Raw genomic sequence first — 18,161 nt, 5'->3', positions numbered from 1 at the left:
GTGTGTGTGTGTCTCCCTGTGTGCTTCAACATCGCGGAGTTTTTTTCTCCTCTCATAAAAGAGTTCGCACGCGGCACGTCTTTTTAAAGACGGCTTGCCCGTGCATTTCTGGTTGCAGCGGACTGGTATCGGACTCTGATGGGCACGAGCGCTGTCTAGTGTGTTTGGGCTTTGATCATGCTTGAACAGCGCTCGTGGGTGACTCATGTTCTCGCTGGGAACTTGATCATCGCGTCATATATAGGTCGAGACTCTGTGAACTCGCAAGAATGAGAGTCCCCTCATCCACCCCCCGATCTTCGGCTGGTGGCCAGGGAGACCTGAGGATTACGTTCTGGATCAAGGCGCCGACTATTTGTCCGCGACCCCAGCCCCCCTCTTCAATGACGGTGCCCGCTAGTGAACTGCTGGGGGCCGCGGGCGGACGCCACAGTCCTCTCCAGCCCCGCACCCCGCTACACGAAGGGTTAAGCGGCGCTCTTGAGATGGGCTCCTCAGAGATGGGACTCAGTTCTTTCCAGGAGTTGGTAGCAGGACCACTCCTTTCCCCGGGGGAGGGCCGGGGAAGAATCCTTATTCTCCAAAGAGCTGACTCTCCCGTCTCTGAGCACAGAGAGTTCTCGGACGTCACAGAGCGCCACCCACAAGCCGTGCTCTCCTCGTCCCCCTCTGTCCCAGAGGTGGTTGACACGGCGTGCCGTCCACGGACCGCTTCGCCCCTGTCCCCCTCTGTCGCCAGACCCCTGGCAGAGCAGGCCCCCGCGGGACGACCAGCCTGGTCCTCCCCTGGTCCCCTCTGCCAGGGCGCGGTTGCTAACTGTGCCCCCACATTGGGCCGCTATGCCGTCCACGTCTGGGCCAGTTACTCCGCTTCGCTGCCCCTCCGGGGGGACGCCTGTGGTTCCCATGATCCCGCTGGTTCAGTTCCTGGGAACCTGGTTAGAGCTTCCCCGTCTGTCCCGCTGGGTCGCACAGATAATCAGGCTCGGCTATGCGAATTCAGTTCGCACGGTCTCCTCCCCGCTTGGGGAGTCCGCTCCACTTTTGTCGGTGGCTATGCCCCCATCATGAGAGCAGAGATTGCCACCCTGCTGGCGAAGGGTGCAATCGGCGAAGGGTGTCCCTCCAGCCGAGATGAGGTCCGGCTTCTACAGCCCCTACTTCATTGTCCCCAAGAAAACCGGTGGGTTACGGCCAATCCTGGACTTGCGCGTGCTGAACCGCTCCCTTCACAGGATGCCGTTCAAGATGCTCAAACGCGTTTTCGAATGCATACGGCCCAAGGATTGGTTTGCAGCGATCGACCTGAAGGACGCCTACTTTCATATCTCCATTCTCCTCGGTTTTCTTTCGAGGGGCAGGCATCCAGTACGCGGTTTTCCCTTTCGGGCTAGCCCTGTCTCCTCGCATCTTCACGAAGGTCGTTGAGGCTGCCCTTGCTCCCCTTCGGGAACACGGGGTTTGCATCCTTAGTTATATTGACGACTGTCTGATCATAGCTCACTCTCGAGTTCAGGTTTGCGAACACAGGGACCTAGTGCTTCGGCAATTAGCTCATCTGGGCCTTCGGGTCAACTGGGAGAAGAGCAAACTTTGCCCCGTGCAGAGGATCTCTTTTCTCGGTGTGGATATCGACTCGGTCGCCATGTCCGCGCAGCTTACGAGCGAGCGCGCGCAGTCACTGCTGACTTGCCTGAGACAGTTCGAGGGCAAGAGTGCGGTTCCACTGAAACTTTTTCAGAGGCTCCTGGGGCATATGGCTTCTGCAGCCACGGCAACGCCGCTCGGATTGCTTCATATGAGACCGCTTCAGCTTTGGCTTCGCGACCGAGTCCCGAGGTGGCATGGCAACACGGCACCCTCCGAGTAACAGTTACTCCGACCTGCCGTCAGACCTTCACCCCGTGGTCGAACCTCAGTTTTCTACGGGCCGGAGTGCCCTTGGAACGAGCTTTGCGGCATGTTGTTGTAACGACAGATGCCTCCTCCACGGGCTGGGGTGCCATGTGCAATGGACGTGCTGCCGCGGGCTCCTGGACAGGACCCCGTCGCCTCTGGCATGTCAATTGCCTCGAGTTGCTGGCCATACGTCTTGCTTTGCGCCGCTTCCGGGCCGTGCTCAAGAACCAACACGTACTAGTCCGCTCAGACAATACCGCTACTGTAGCGTACATCAACCATCAAGGTGGTCTACGCTCCCGCCTTATGTCGCAACTCCCTCACCACCTCCTCATATGGAGTCAGAAGCATCTGAGGTCGCTTCATGCCATTTATATCCCCGGAGCCCTGAACTGTGCAGCCGACGAGCTCTCACGGCTTCAGCCACTCCCTGGAGAATGGCGACTCCATCCCCAGTCGGTCCAGCTGATTTTGGACCAGTTCGGGGACGCACAGATAGATCTGTTTGCCTCCCACGACTCGACCCATTGCGCCCAGTTTTATTCCCTGACCGAGGGCACGCTCGGCACGGATGCTCTGGCGCACAGATGGCCTCAGGGCCGCAAGTATGCGTTTCCCCCAGTGAGCCTTCTTGCGCAGACCTTGCGCAAGGTCAGGGAGGACGAGGAGCAGGTCATTCTGGTCGCGCCGTACCTGGCCGATCCCTCTGAGGAAGAACCTTCTTCCTCAGGGACGGGGCACCCTATGGCACCCTCGTCCCGATCTCTGGAACCTCCACGTGCGGCTCCTCGATGGGACGAGGCAGGTTTGAGTACCCTACCACCAGAGGTGGTGGCTACCATCACTTCCGCTAGGGCGTCGTCCACGTGACACGTCTATGCGTCGAAGTGGAACCTCTTCGTCAGCTGGTGCTCTTCTCACCGAAAAGACCCCCGGAGATGCTCGATCAGCGTTGTGCTTTCCTTCCTTCAACAGGGGCTGGAGCGAAGGCTGTCTCCCTCCACCCTGAAGGTCTACGTTGCCGCTATTGCCGCACACCATGACCTCATCGAAGGTAAGTCGGTGGGGAAGCACGACCCGGTTATCAGGTTCCTGAGAGGAGACTAAATCCGCCTCGCCCTCCTCTCGTTCCCTCTTGGGACCTCTCAGTGGTTCTAACTGCCCTGAAGAGTGCTCCATTTGAGCCCCTGCAATCAGTCAAGCTTAAATTCCTGTCTATGAAGACAGCGCTCCTGGTTGCACTGGCCTCCATCAAGAGGGTAGGGGACCTGCACGCATTCTCCGTTGACAAGCGTGCCTGGAGTTCGGGCCGGCTTACTCTCACGTGATCCTGAGACCCCGGCCTGGATTTGTGCCCAAGGTTCCTAGCACTCCCTTCCGGGACCATGTGGTGAACCTGCAAGCGCTGCCCCTGGAGGAGGCAGACCCAGCCTTGCACTGCTCTGTCCAGTACGCACTCTCCGCGCCTATGTAGACAGGACGCAGTGTTTCAGGACCTCAGACCAGCTCTTTGTCTGTTATGGTGGGAAGCTGAAGGGAAAGGCTCTTCCAAGCAAAGGTTGTCTCACTGGATAGTGGACGCCATTGCCTTGGCATACAAGCAGCAAGGTCGACCGTGCCCCCTTGGTGTGACTGCCCACTCCACCCGGAGTGTGGCGTCCTCTTGGGCTCTAGCGCATGGTGCCTCGCTAACAGACATCTGAAGAGCTGCAGGCTGGGCGACACCTAACACATTCGCCAGATTCTACAATCTCCGAGTGGAGCCAGTGTCCTCTCATGTACTCGCTTCAACCAGCTAGTACTGGATCCGCTCAGGTGTCTTCGCTTGCTCGCCATTCCACTCCACGGACTGGATACGTGCGATATTTCCTCAGGTGAGCTTCTCCGAAAGCCCTGAGTTCCTCCAGCACTCCTGACGTCGGCGCCAGTGTCTATTGCCTGCGCGTCGGCTAGGTGCCTCCCGTGTGCATGGTCCCTCCTCTGAGCGACCCCCACATGTGTATTCCACTGTAAGCCTCTCTGAGCATGTGTCTTTCCCTTGGCAAGCCACCTTGCCACCCCTGGGGTTGAAATATTCCATCTGCGGCTGGACACCCCAGTGTTCTCCATATGCATCCCTTTCGGTCATATGTGTATTTTCTAAGTCCCCCCTCTGGGTTGGCAGTAATTGCATATTTCCGCTAAACTTTGGGGTATGCTCCCCAGTGTACCTTGGTATTCCTGTGCTAAATAGGAGTCCTTCGTCCGTGCCAGTCTCACGACAGGGATCTCAGATTTACGCAGGGCACTGGAAGACAGCTGAGAAGGTGGCGTGATTAGACTGGTAACCCTATTCATCGTCATCCGACGTAACTCGGAGTGACAACGAAAGGGAACGGAGACGTTACGTCTTCCTGCCACTTTCCGCTGTACCGCGGGGATCACCTGAGCTCAGTCTTGGCTCCTCAGCGAAGAAACATATCTGCCTGTTGCCGGCGTCCTCTTTTTATACCCACGAGGTAAGGCGGAGATACGCTATGCAAATTCCACAGACCCATGGCATTTCTTTGCCATTGGCTCGTTTTGTAATACTCGAAGTCGATAGGTGTTCTAAGCGAAACCCAGGGCCGTCGCCAGAACATATAGAATGGGGGGGCATTTCATTTTCATGGGGGGGCACACTTTTTATGATCTACAAAACAGAAAGTCACAAAAACAATAACATCCCCTATTTAATCTAATATAACTGAAATAGACCAAATTCTATATTTAAACAACACCAAAACACAAAATATTAAGTTTCTGATCATTGGCGGAGGGTGAACCAACACCATGAGGATATGCACTTCCCCTTTAAAAACATTTACTAGGCTATATGCAGGATTTGACATGGCAGAAAGCTCGCAAAGAGCGCCTATTTTATTATCTTTAAAAAGCGGTTATACAACTTCATCGCGATCTCACAAAGTTCCTAGGCTATCAGTAAAGCTGATACACAAAAATGCCTTATTTACATAGCCTAACTGCTTATTATAACGAGAGGATTTGCACGCGCGTAAACTAATCCACTCACCGCTCAAAACACCGGAGTTTAGCCAATATTCTTTTATTACGGAGAAAACTGATCCTAGACCAGCATTTATGGACCGCTTTTCCCTCTAAAAGCAATCTGAAGTATATGGAAGCTTGTTTTCGCCCCGGAATAAAAAAAGTAAAAGATAATTGCGACTTTTTATCTCACGATTCTCACATGGATTTCTCTCAATTCAGAGTTTTTCTCAACATTCTGACTTTATAACACGCAAATGTGACTGTATATCACTCAACTCTGACTTTGTAATTTGCCATTTTGATTTTATATCACGCAATTCTGAGAAAAATTACCTTTTTTTTACGTGGAAACAGTAGGCTGTTTTAAGCAGGCAAATTAATCAGAAAATTCGACAAACCCGCTTGGCCAGGGGAAGGTAAGCCTTGCGCAGAGCCTTACACGCTCCGACTAACTAACGGAGCGTTAGTTTTCATATTTCTGAAGACAATGTGTTATTTAAAGTTACAGAGATTAGTGCACCTGTGTGCTAAATGCTGCTGACGACATTTCGTTATGGAATACGTGGATACGTTTTTTTGCTCTCAATAGTTTGCTCAATGACCATATGATTAGGGGGGCACGTTGTGTCATCTGGGGGGGCACGGCCCCCTAATGCCCCCCCTTGGCGACGGGCCTGGCGAAACCCCATTCGTCGTCATCCGACGTAACGTCTCCGTTCCCTGATCAGGGAACGAGGGTTACATACGTAACCGAGACGTTTTTGTTACAGGTGTTTGTTAGAGGCATACTGATCTAGTTTTGGACTCTAAAATATTGGCATCGATTTTGCTTTTTATGATTTATTCCCACCAAAAGGAGTTTTTTATACTGTATGTGGCTCAAGGCATTTTTCTAACAACTGCCATATTTGAGGTAAATGAAAAATGGAAATTAAAGGAAAAGAAAAGTTTTTTTGAACCTGGACCTTATTTCTAGCACGAAATAAGTTCATAAACTCACCCGGAGAAGTTTGGAGTCACCTCATTTCGTTCGCAAGAAATTTACATCCATCTCAATGAGTGCTATTCCAGCAAAACGGTATAGGACAGGGCCAGTCACATTTCAGCCTAAATAAAACATTATCAGTAACAACACGTCTTCTTTTCACCAATATGTAGTTATACATTGCTAATGCTATCCCTCGTTGACTTTGGAGCGGCTTGGTTGTCTTCCAGGGCTTTTAAAAAAAATTAGCAAACTAGCCTGAGGTTAGCTCTAGATAGCTTTGGGTTGACATAAGACGTCTATGACGTCACTTCCACAAAATTGTGCACAATGAAGATGTCCTACACATCCTCAAAATCGGATATTCTGCTATATTGTACTAAACTAGCAGTAGCAAGTTAGCAGGCCATTGGATGTAGTGTACAAGGCTGAAATAAAATAATTATGTGGTGGCAAATGGCAATGATGTCATCAGCCCACATTGACAAATCTTTTTAAAATGCCTGGATGACAAACAAGGTGTTCCGAAGTCATCGAGGGATAGCACCAACAATGCATAACTACATAATGGTGAATAGAAGATGTTTTGTCACTGATAATGTTTTATTTAGGCTGAAATGTTACTGTCCCCGACCTCTACCGTTTTGCTGGAATGGACGCAATTGCATGGATCAAAATATCTCCTGAAGGACAAAAAGTGAATCCAAACTTCCCCAGGTAAGTTTATGAAAGTATCACAGGCTAATAACAAGGTTAAAAAACAATACAGGTTAAAAAAAACAGTACAGGTTAAAAAAAACAGTACTTCCCTTTCAAGGGAACTTCGAGCTGCGTCAAACGCTGCGGGAACGCCCCTGCGTTGTGCGTCATGAAGCACGTATGGAATCAGCCCAATGGAGAGATGAAACGTCATAGGCGGGTGACGTCATCGACCAGGAAACTATAAAGCACCCCAAAAACACAAGCGCATTAGCTTCTGTGCTTTCAGTCGCGCTACATGTGAATCTGTCCCTGTGTGATATTGTCTGTCTTACATACCCTGCACCACACAAACAATTTATCCCTATATATATATATATTGAGAGATTATGGCGGACGAACAGCAGTTTAGAAAGTGTGTTCCTCCCTGCTCGCGTTATTTAACGAGCGGGGATACACATGATCTTTGTGTTGTTTGTTTGGGAGTTCAGCATGCCCAGTTTGCTCTCGAGGGAGCAGACTGTGAGCATTGCGAGCGTTTGCCGTTAAGGACGCTCCGCTCCCGCCGATCGCTCTTTGAGGAGAGCGGTTCGGTGCGCGCTCCCCGCGGTTCGGGTCCCGCTTCTGCCGAGGCAGAGCGGCGGCGCTTATCGTGGGGATCGCAGATGGATCTCACAGCGGGGTTTGAGACGGGCTCTGCCTTATCTCTCCCTTCACCTGTGAGATCCAGTGCCTCAGTCCCGGGTTCGGAAGCACGCGCTGCGGTTTCTTCCGCTCGGGCTGAGGCACCAATGCTGCAGCTATCCAGTTCTGTGGAACTTGATGTTGTTAGTGTTGAGGGAGATGTGGAGGATTCGCCACCCCACACTCCTGAGAGTGATGAGCTTATGGAGGTGTTAACAAGAGCTGTTGAAAAACTTAATATTGAATGGCCAGTGACTAGACAGGAGTCTGTTTCTAAATCAAAGTTGGATGAGAGATTTTTGCCGTCACGTGTGCAGCCTCCACGCCGGTGCCTGCCGTTTTTCCATGATCTCCACACCGAGGTGTCGAAATCATGGAGAAAACCGGTGTCATATAGAGTGTTTAGTCCCCAGACTTCAACATACGCTAATATTATGGGAGCCAAGGCTCATGGTTATGGTGCTTTGCCTCGTGTGGAAGAGACGCTTGCGAGCCATCTCTCCCCCGAAGCAGCATCATCTTTTAAGGCACCGGCATTACCCACCAAGCCTTTAAGAAACACTTCGGCTTTGGTGGGTAAAGCATATTCGGCAGCAGGTCAGGCTGCGTCATGTCTGCATACTATGTCAATCTTGCAGGCATACCAGGCTGATCTGCTAAGGGACATGAGTGAGAGTGAGGAGGTCAGTACTGACGTAGTTCGCGAACTGCGTCAGGCTGCTGATTTATCCCTGCGTGCCACCAGAGAATCGGCCAAATTAATGGGTCGTTCTATGGCAGCTCTGGTGGCCGCAGAAAGACATTTGTGGTTAAATCAGACTAATATTAAAGAGAGAGAAAAAGCTTTTCTTTTAGATGCTCCTCTTTCTCCCATGGGGTTGTTTGGTGATGCTGTGAATTCAGTTATCGATAAATTCCAAGAAGAAAAGAAACAAACTGCAGCTTTTAAAAAGTTTCTTCCCCTTAAAGTTCATGTCCCTGGGGCTGCTGGGCGGGAGCAGCCCCGGCCGTCTTCGAGCTCATCACATAGAGCGCAGCAGAGGCAGAGTGTCGCGTCTCGTGCTCCCCCTGCTGGACAGTGGGCTCAGCCGCGACACTCTCAGCCGAAGCCTTCTCCCAGTAGAACTGATCTGAGGACAGTTATATTGGCTAAGAAGGCTTCGGCTAAGAAGAAGTCCTGACGCCAAGCCGTTCAGGATGCTGAGGGTGGTCCCCACCGAGGCGGAAAGGTGTTCACCTCTTTTTACGGTGCCCATTCCTCCTCTGTGCCCTCAGGGGCTCGTTCTGCCAACCCCGCCTTTATGCCGGGGCACAGACGATCCCAGCGAGCGCTTTCCCGAGGGACGCTCGCTCCCTCTGAGGAGGGTCTCAGAGCGGTCAGACCAGTTGTTCCCTGCCGGTGCGCCGTTACAGGGCGCTGCGTCTGCTGCTCAAGTTACACCAGAGGCCAGTCTCGAGAGGCTGATACCCTTAGTAGAATTTCTGGCAGAGTGGAAAAGCCTTCCAAAAATATCTCATTGGGTCCTGCAGACAGTAGAAAAGGGTTATGCTATCCAGTTCAGGTGTCGTCCACCAAAATTCAGAGGGGTTCTGCACACAGTGGTGGGCCCCGAGCAGGCTCTGGTATTGGAACAAGAGGTGAAAACGCTCCTTCAAAAAGAGGCTATAGAACGGGTTCCTCCTCCCAGTTTGGAGTCAGGTTATTACAGCCGATATTTCATCGTTCCAAAGAAGGATGGGGGGTTGCGTCCAATTTTAGACCTGCGCATATTGAATCGCTCGGTAGGGAAGCTAAAATTCAAGATGCTCACTATCAAGCAGATCGTGTCTCAAATCAGGTCCGAGGACTGGTTTGTCACGATAGATCTGAAGGACGCATACTTCCATGTGTCCATCCTTCCACAACACAGGAAGTTCCTGAGGTTCGCCTTCGGGGGCGAGGCGTACCAGTACAGGGTTCTTCCGTTTGGCCTAGCTTTATCTCCCCGCACTTTCACGAAATGCATGGATGCAGCACTAGTGCCTCTGAGGCTTCAGGGCATTCGTATTCTCAATTACATCGACGATTGGTTGATTTTAGCTCAGACCGAGCAGATGGCGGTTCGGCATCGAGATGTCGTCCTCGCTCATATCAGAAAGTTGGGGTTGAGGCTGAACGCAAAGAAAAGTGTATTATCTCCTTCCCAGAAGACCACTTTTCTGGGTGTCGTTTGGGATTCGGTATCGATGCGGGCGCGACTCTCTCCGACCCGCATCGCTTCGATTCTCTCAGCTGTGAAACAAGTGAAGCTAGGCCAGCTACTCACTGTCAAGCAGTTTCAGAGACTGTTGGGTCTGATGGCAGCAGCGTCCAACGTTATACCTTGCGGCCTGTTGTACATGAGACCGCTACAGTGGTGGCTCAGGACCAAGGGATTCTCCCCGAGGGGAAATCCGCTCCGCACGTTCAAAGTCACGCGGCGCTGCCTTCGTGCTCTGGTCATGTGGAGAGAAACTTGGTTCCTATCCAAAGGTCCTGTGCTGGGGGCTCTTTGTCGTCGCATAACGCTAACGACGGATGCTTCCCTCACAGGGTGGGGGGCGGTCATGAGTGGTCGCCCAGCCCAAGGTCTGTGGCAGGATCATCATCTTTCGTGGCACATAAATTGTCTAGAGATGTTGGCTGTGTTTCAGGCTCTGAAACACTTCCTAACAGACCTGAGAGGCCATCATGTGTTAGTTCAATCAGACAACACGTTGGTGGTCTCTTATATAAATCATCAGGGGGGCCTGCGGTCTCGCCGGCTTTACAAGTTGGCCCGTCAGATCCTCCTGTGGTCCCAAGGGAAGCTACTATCTCTGAGAGCAATGTATCTCCCTGGGTATTTGAATGTGGTAGCAGACTCCCTGTCGAGGCAGGGGCCGAGGCCAGGGGAATGGAGACTCCACCCCCAGGTGGTGGAGCTCCTTTGGTTGAGTTTCGGTCGCGCCGAGGTGGACCTATTCGCTTCCAAGGAGACCACTCATTGTCATCGGTGGTTCTCCATCACTCTTCCAGCCCCCCTGGGGTTGGATGCTATGGTGCAGCCGTGGCCGAGGTCACGTCTGTACGCCTTTCCCCCGATTGCTCTGTTACCAGGAGTTCTGGAGAGGGTCCGCCGGGACGGGGTCAGTCTACTACTAGTAGCCCCGTTCTGGCCGGCCCGAGTATGGTTTGCGGACCTGATTTCTCTCCTGGACGGTTCTCCTTTGGAGCTCCCGGTCAGGAGGGATCTACTCTCCCAGGCGGGGGGCACGATACTTCACCCCCGCCCAGAATTGTGGAAACTGTGGGCTTGGCCTCTGAGGGGGCCCAGCTCATAGACTCCGGTCTCTCAACCGAGGTTGTTGAGACCATTCTTAACTCCAGAGCTCCATCCACGAGGAAGCTTTATGCCTTGAAGTGGAAACTTTTCACTTCTTGGTGTGGAGAACACCTGCAGGACCCAGTTAACTGCCCAGTGGGTGCAGTGCTGGAATTCCTGCAGGAGCGCTTCTCCACAGGGTTATCCCCCTCCACACTAAAGGTGTATGTGGCGGCACTAGCTGCTTACCACGTCCCTTTCAGCGGAGTTTCTCTTGGGAGACACCCGCTTATAACTCGTTTCCTCCGTGGCACTTTGAGGCTGAGGCCAGCAGTTCGTACGAGGGTGCCGACTTGGGATCTGGCCATTGTATTAGAAGGTCTTTCCCTAGCTCCTTTTGAACCTATCGAAGAAGTTCCCGAGAAGTTTCTCACTTTTAAGACTATCTTTTTGCTTGCTATCTCTTCACTAAAAAGAATCGGAGATTTGCAGGCTCTGTCGGTTTCACCCTCGTGCCTGGAATTTGCACCTGGCATGGTTAAAGCTTTTCTGCATCCTAGACCAGGTTAGGTTCCTAAGGTTCCTACTAATATTGTTAGACCTACGGTTCTGCAGGCTTTCTGTCCTCCTCCATTTATGTCATCGGACCAGGAGAAACTTAATTCACTCTGCCCTGTTAGGGCATTAGACGCTTATGTCCACAGAGCTGCCCTGTGGAGGAAATCAGAACAACTTTTTGTATGTTTCGGGCCACCCAGGAAAGGGTGTCCGGCGTCTAAACAGAGAATGAGCAAGTGGGTGGTTGAGGCTATCTCACTTGCGTATGAGTCGGCTGGCCAGCCTTCACCTTTGGTTGTCCGAGCTCACTCTACCAGGAGTATGGCTGCTTCTAAAGCTCTTTTGTCGGGGGTTTCCCCGAGTGATGTTTGTGATGCGGCTGGATGGTCTTCACCGCATACTTTTATTAAGTTCTATGACCTAGACTTAAGCTCTACCCCTGGGGCACAGGTGCTCTCGTCCTCTGTGCGCTAGTCTCACATGACGGTCATTTGGTCCTATGGCGACGTGGGTATTCGCGTTCCCGCAGCGTTTGACGCAGCTCGAAGTTCCCTTGAAAGGGAACGTCTCGGTTACGTATGTAACCCTAGTTCCCTGATAAGGAACGAGACGCTGCGTCGCTCCGCCATACTCCCGGCACTCCCGTTAGCGCTTCCTTCAAGCCTATCAGAAGCTAATGCGCTTGTGTTTTTGGGGTGCTTTATAGTTTCCTGGTCGATGACGTCACCCGCCTATGACGTTTCATCTCTCCATTGGGCTGATTCCATACGTGCTTCATGACGCACAACGCAGGGGCGTTCCCGCAGCGTTTGACGCAGCGTCTCGTTCCCTATCAGGGAACTAGGGTTACATACGTAACCGAGACGTTTTCCTTTAATGCCAGAAATTCTGCAACGCCAGAAACATTATATTCTGTATATTACATTACCTCCTTTTTCGCCTTGCAGGCATATCATCACCATCTGTCTGTAAGTCAGACGTTGCCTCCGCTTTTTTAGATTTTTGGCGAGCAGCCTCGAAAGTGTCTTAATAACAAAAGGAAAAAGGGTATTAGTATGCAATCTATGGTGACCGTGATAAAAAAAATTTTTTTGGTGTCTGCACCTTAAATAATATCAAATGCCTGGAGTTGAGTATACATGAAAAAATATTGTTTACCATTTATGATGACTGATGTTGGTTCAGACAAAGACAATTGAATATAGAAATCACAATTTTACAGCCTAAATTTGAAAACGTCTCAGGTTACGACTGTAACCTATGTTCCCTGAGAACAGGGAACGAGACAATACGTCAACGACGCTATGGGGAACGCCTCAGGCGTGACAGGTGTCTGAAATCACTATCAAATCACGTCAATCATATTGACCGGCGACAGCCCGTGAATCATTAGCGTGAATGATTAACGTGCGACCTGGAAGTATAAAAGGGCGCCTTGCAAACATGACAAATCACCTTATCGTCTGAAGGGACTGTACGGTAGGCAAGCACCGCGGCATGGCAGGGAGACGTATTGTCTCGTTCCCTGTTCTCAGGGAACATAGGTTACACTCGTAACCTGAGACGTTCCCTTTCGAAGGGAACTCAACAATACGTCAACGACGCTATGGGGAACGATATACCAACGCCGCCATGCTAAGGGGAGTGCATGCCAAGTGGCAGTGACAACTGTCAGAACCAGCAACTTCAAATGAAACGCTAGAACCACTCACCCTCAGGTCACACTGGGCTGTCAGTGACAGCATTCCCTACGGTCACAGCCCAAGCTACAGCCTCACAGAAAAACCTTCATAAACATGGTTAAATGAAAGGTCTACCTGGGCCGCCTCCGGGCCTGGAACCTCAGCTTCCAATTAGAAGGGGTCCCTTCTAGGGAATGTGGCTAGGGAACCCAAGGGAACCCCAGCCAGTCACTATTCAGGGGAACGTACTCACCCCGAAATGCCACCAGGACGGCCTGACCTGGCGCCAGTACATAGACACTTAGTCAGGCCAAATCCTGTCTGTCTGAAGACAGAGCCTCTGGACAAATGCCTTAAGTAAGGCATCCAACCCGAGGGACTGCGAAGCTGGCAGTGAACCACTCGGCCCGGATCTCAGAGACGGGATATCCCGGAGAGTATGACTCAGCATAGTGCTTTCCGACCCTTGCTAGCGAGGGGAGTTTCTCTACTCGATCCACGGATCAACCCAGTGTCTGTGTTTCAAAACACTGAGGAGGCCTGTGAAGGCCTAAGGGCTGATCTAACTGGGAGGCCTCACGAGAGGCCTACGACCGTCTGACCAGACTCAGGAAGCCGCATGCTCACAGAGACCCTCGTGAGGGGAGCACAAGGTCTGCCTGGTAGGCAAACCAGGCTGTAGGCAGAAAAGGTTCCGGGAGGGAACCTTTAGCAGAGAATGAACACTTTAGCGAGCCAGGGCGCAAGCTCGCCTTCAGCAGCTGCCTATTAAGGCTAGCTGAAACTGATAGCAAGAGACCACTAGCTTCATAAACCCAGCACCACTAGGGAGCGTTACAGGGAGGCCCGGAGAGGCCTACTACCTGATCCTTTAGGGAGGCACGTGAGGCCTACTACCTGATAACCACAGTACGTGGGAACTCACCTTCAGGGAGGCCCGGTGAGGCCTGCTACCCTACGACCACAGTATGTGGGGAGCTCACCTTCAGGGAGGCCTGGAGAGGCCTACTACCTGGTAACCACAAACTGTGGGAACTCACCTTCAGGGAGGCCTGGTGAGGCCTACTACCTGACCGTTCTCAATCAAGGAGGCCTGGAGGAGCCTACTACCTGATAACCCCAGTATGTGAGATGCTCACCTTCAGAGAGGCCAAGAGAGGCCTACTACCTGATAACCACAGTACGTGGGAACTCCTCCTTCAGGGAGGCCCGGTGAGGCCTGCTACCTTACAACCACAGTATGTGGGGAGCTCACCTTCAGGGAGGCCTGGTGAGGCCTACTACCTGGTCACCACTATCTGTGGGAACTCACCTTCAGGGAGGCCTGGTGAGGCCTACTACCTGACCGTTCTCATTCAAGGAGGCCTGGAGGAGCCTACTACCTGATAATCACAGCATGTGGGAACTCACCTTCAGGGAGGCCTGGTGAGGCCTACTACCTGACAGCCAAAATATTTGGGAGCCCACATCCAGGGAGGCCTGGTGAGGCCTACTACCTGATAGCCAACGTAAGTGGGAATTCGCCTTCAGGGCGGCCGGGTGAGGCCTACTACCTGATAACCATCTTAAGTGGCAATTCACCTTCAAGGAGGCCTGGAGGAGCCTACTACCTGATAATCACAGCATGTGGGAACTCACCTTCAGGGAGGCCTGGTGAGGCCTACTACCTGACAGCCACAATATTTGGGAGCTCACATTCAGGGAGGCCCAGAGAGGCCTACTACCTGATAGCCAACGTAAGTGGGAATTCGCCTTCAGGGCGGCCGGGTGAGGCCTACTACCTGATAACCATCTTAAGTGGCAATTCACCTTCAGGGAGGCCTGAGTGGCCTACTACCTGATAACCACTGGTAGCTTTGAGCCCTGAGTCCGGGTGAAAGTATAAGGTGGCCTGCTAAGGCCAGCCAGCTGGGGACTCGCCTATCAGGGAGGCCTGGTCGGGCCTACTAGCTAATAGCAAGTCATATTCTGCCATAAAGTACACTGTTGGAAACCATACTACACAGCATAATTCACTAATGGGCTTCCAGTAGCGCTATAAGGTATGTCCCACAATGTTGGGACTCACCTCCGAGGAGGCCTGTTTAAGGCCTACTACCCATCAGTGAGTCAACTGCCCGAACCACCAAGGCCAACCACGTAAAGTGAGCTGGCCTACAGTGCCCTCTGGGGGGCTGTCCAATCAAGGAGGCCTGCTGAGGCCTACTACCTAATGGCGCAGCCTTCGTTGGCAGAAAAACTGTTTACACAGCGCCTACAGCATCCTGGTGCCTAATCACATTGCCCATGGCAGTGTACTCCGCAAGAAAGCTAGCACCCTTAAAACAAGGGGAGTACAACATACGCCACTCTGCCTCAACGGAGGCCCCAGTTAGCCAGGGGCCTACCATCTATGCATGGGCGTCAGCTCAGGGCAATGCTCTGGCTTCAGGGGAGCGTACTTCGACCAAAGAAGAAGTGAAGCTTACTTCATACTCGACCCGAGCCATAGTGGTGCGAGGTGGGATAAAACAGAACTGGGAGTGAAGTGCTCAGACCTACCCTGTATCACAGGGGAATACTCACACCTCACCCTGAGGTTACCAGGGTGCGGGCCTGCCAGCGGCTCTAGGGGTGACAGAAATGTATCTGTGCCCAACCTAGGGGAGTGGGGCTTGAATGAAAGCCAACCACCTACAACCTAGCGCTCGAGCAGTAGCTCAGCGAGGTGAGTGAAGCCTAAACTGGCGGCCTAAATCCGTAGGCCAGTTCTGCATGGCAGGGTCGGGCAGGAAACCCAGTCTTCTTCGTGAAGCGAAAGACGGCCTAACCCTGCTCAATAAAGACATATATACCACGGAGGCCTGTTTGAGGCCTACCATGTCCTTACAAACCATCCTCAGCACCACGCTGCATTACTCTAGTCACCCCAGAATGCAGAGAAGGGGGCGGGCCTTGGCCTAACGACTCCCACGGGAGGAGGCTGTTTATACAGGGATACTAGAAACCAACATTCACACAGTGAAGGGTCAGAGGAAGAAATGCTAAAATTTTTAGGAGAGCGCCTCTATTATCCCTGGCACAGCCTAGGCCAGCTACAGAGGCGGCCCTGGTAAGGGCCAGCCTGCAAGCATAGATCTATCTGAGGGCTCGGAGGAGCCACAGCCTTACTAAAGAATATAGTCTGTATTATTCCATACAAAGGGCTGCAGAATCGCTCAGCCTAATGAAAACCCAAACAGAGCTCAAGGGGCGACATACTCAGGAAGAAGTCAAACGGACCTGTGGGCCGGACATAAGATCTATCTGAAGCTCTAGCGTCAGTCAACACTCTAAGTAAAACAATTTAAAGAGAGAGACCAACCACTCTACCCTGAGGTGGCTAGCAGCCCGAAGGCTAACACAGTTACCGTTCTGGCCACCTAACGGGGAACTTCAGGGCCCTGATAATCCAATAAAGTTCTCTTACCTTATTACCTTGACATGACCCCATGACTCTATACAGGGAACAAGGTCTGTAGAGAGATACATTTCGGAATTTTAATTCACAAAAAATGACTCTTGAAAAGACCAGACAGCTCACCTGCGGCGTGCGGAGTGAAGACTCGCCAGATAGTTCTTTATGAACCTGGGGTCCACCACTTTACATGCCTGAAAGAGGCGTTTCTACTAACCAAGCCTAGGCGGGCCATTGGAACATCGTTCTTATCATAGGCCCAGCGCCAGGCCTGATGTAATGAACGTCTGGGGAGTCAGAAGAGAGGAGAGGGCTGGATTCTCTTTTTAATGAAGCCCTCCGGGGAGATTATCCATCAGCGACGCTGTATGCGCTTGTGCTGGATAACCTCCCTCAGATCCCTCTTCTAGCGGGAGTCACGCCTTTCCTGCGCCCTGTTCCTCCACAGAGGGGGCGCACGAGAGGCGACACTGGCTCTCTGGCCCTGTCTACGGTCCTCAGATCGTGAAGGGCCAGGCCCTCCCGCCTGCCTGGGCGTGGAACCGGATCTCAGCGGTATGTAGGTTTTTTTTTTTTCCTAAAAGCAGCTGAGCGCGCCTTCGCCTCCCTGAACTTCCCAAGCCCCGCCTCCACGGCGGGGCCAAAGAGTTCAGAGGGCGAAACCGACGAATCGAGGAGAAAGGCCTTCTCTTTCTCCTCAACGTCGGCCAGGTTTAACCAAAGCTGTCTCTCCGTGGCCACCATCGCCGCCATCGACCGACTGATCGTGGCAGCAGTTTGTTTGGTGGCCCGGAGCGCAAGAGCCGTGGTTCGGCGCGGCTCAGTAACTGCCTTAGGGGACAACCCTGCCCCCTGGTCGAGATCCTGCAGCAGGTCGGCCCGGTATGCCTGCAGCACCGCCATGGTGTGCAGGGAAGCACCAGCCTGAACTGCTGCCGTGTATGCTCTGCCATTCAAACGCGCTGTTGTCTTTAGCGGTTTGGATGGCAGAGTTGGAGCTCTCAGTGTCGACGCCTGCCCAGACACGAGATAGTTTGCAAACGACTCGTCAAATGGGCGGCATCGACACATACCCATGCTCTGCGATCCCATCAACATCAGCGAAATTAACCCGCTGATGTCAGTGAATACGGGCAGAGCATGGGCTCTTCCATGCCCTCTCGATCTCCGTGTGAAGATCAGGAAGGAATGGAAGGCTCACCTGAGCTGGTGGTGTATGGCCGGGGAGAAACCGATCGCCGAGCCTACCGCGAGCGGTCTCTCCTCTAGCGCGTTGCCATGGCAGCTACAGCCTGTTGGCGGCGCGCTCCACAACATCCACCAGACCTGCATACACGGGGCAGGGTGGCTGAGAGGGTTCAGGATCTACCTGATTATAAACCTCCTCAGCCATCTCCTGCTCGTCCTGAAGAGCAGCAACTGCAGGAAACCGTCGGTGAAAAATCCTCGTCATCGACCTGCAGTTCGCCCTCGTCAGCCGTCGAATCATCTGAGAGGTTTACAGCACTCTCAAGATGATCGACGAGCTCTATCTGGAAGCCCATGATGCAAGTCGCCGCTCTGCCTCGGCACGAGCGGGACCATGAGAACCAGACGTTGAACCCCCTTCACTCGAGAAGAGGGCCAGACGAGAGCGAGCGTTTTAAGAGAAAAACGCTCACAGTTCACACAGAGGATTCCCTCGAGAATCTCCCGTGCGCGCTCTTCTCCCAGGCAAGAAAAGCACACTCGTGTGCTGTACATTTAATTTTCTTACCGTTTCATTGAATAGCGTTTTCAAACAGACAGTCCCTGAAGACGATGAGATGATTTGTCATGTTTGCAAGGCGCCCTTTTATACTTCCAGGTCGCACGTTAATCATTCA

The 18,161-nt window shown here is 52.4% G+C and overlaps 1 protein-coding gene and 1 long non-coding RNA gene across 2 annotated transcripts in view; both read right to left on the bottom strand.

Annotated features, from left to right (window-relative positions):
- Window positions 1–18,161, bottom strand: part of LOC143733054 (uncharacterized) — a 44,689-nt gene that overhangs the window by 17,648 nt on the left and 8,880 nt on the right. The window contains exon 2 of the mRNA XM_077224603.1: window positions 12,107–12,203. Coding sequence (XP_077080718.1) covers window positions 12,107–12,203 — 97 coding nt within the window. The remainder of the gene's footprint in view (window positions 1–12,106; window positions 12,204–18,161) is intronic.
- LOC143732201 (uncharacterized) lies at window positions 17,467–17,994 on the bottom strand. Its single transcript, XR_013201073.1, has 2 exons — window positions 17,754–17,994; window positions 17,467–17,715 (listed from the first exon to the last, which is right to left on the bottom strand). It is a non-coding gene; the product is annotated as an uncharacterized LOC143732201 (long non-coding RNA).

The sequence above is a fragment of the Siphateles boraxobius genome, unplaced genomic scaffold, assembly GCF_051911475.1.
Source record: "Siphateles boraxobius isolate OS27281-9 unplaced genomic scaffold, OSU_SipBor_1 9, whole genome shotgun sequence".
Lineage (NCBI taxonomy): Eukaryota > Metazoa > Chordata > Actinopteri > Cypriniformes > Leuciscidae > Siphateles > Siphateles boraxobius.
This window is presented reverse-complemented; position numbering and strand designations above follow the sequence as displayed.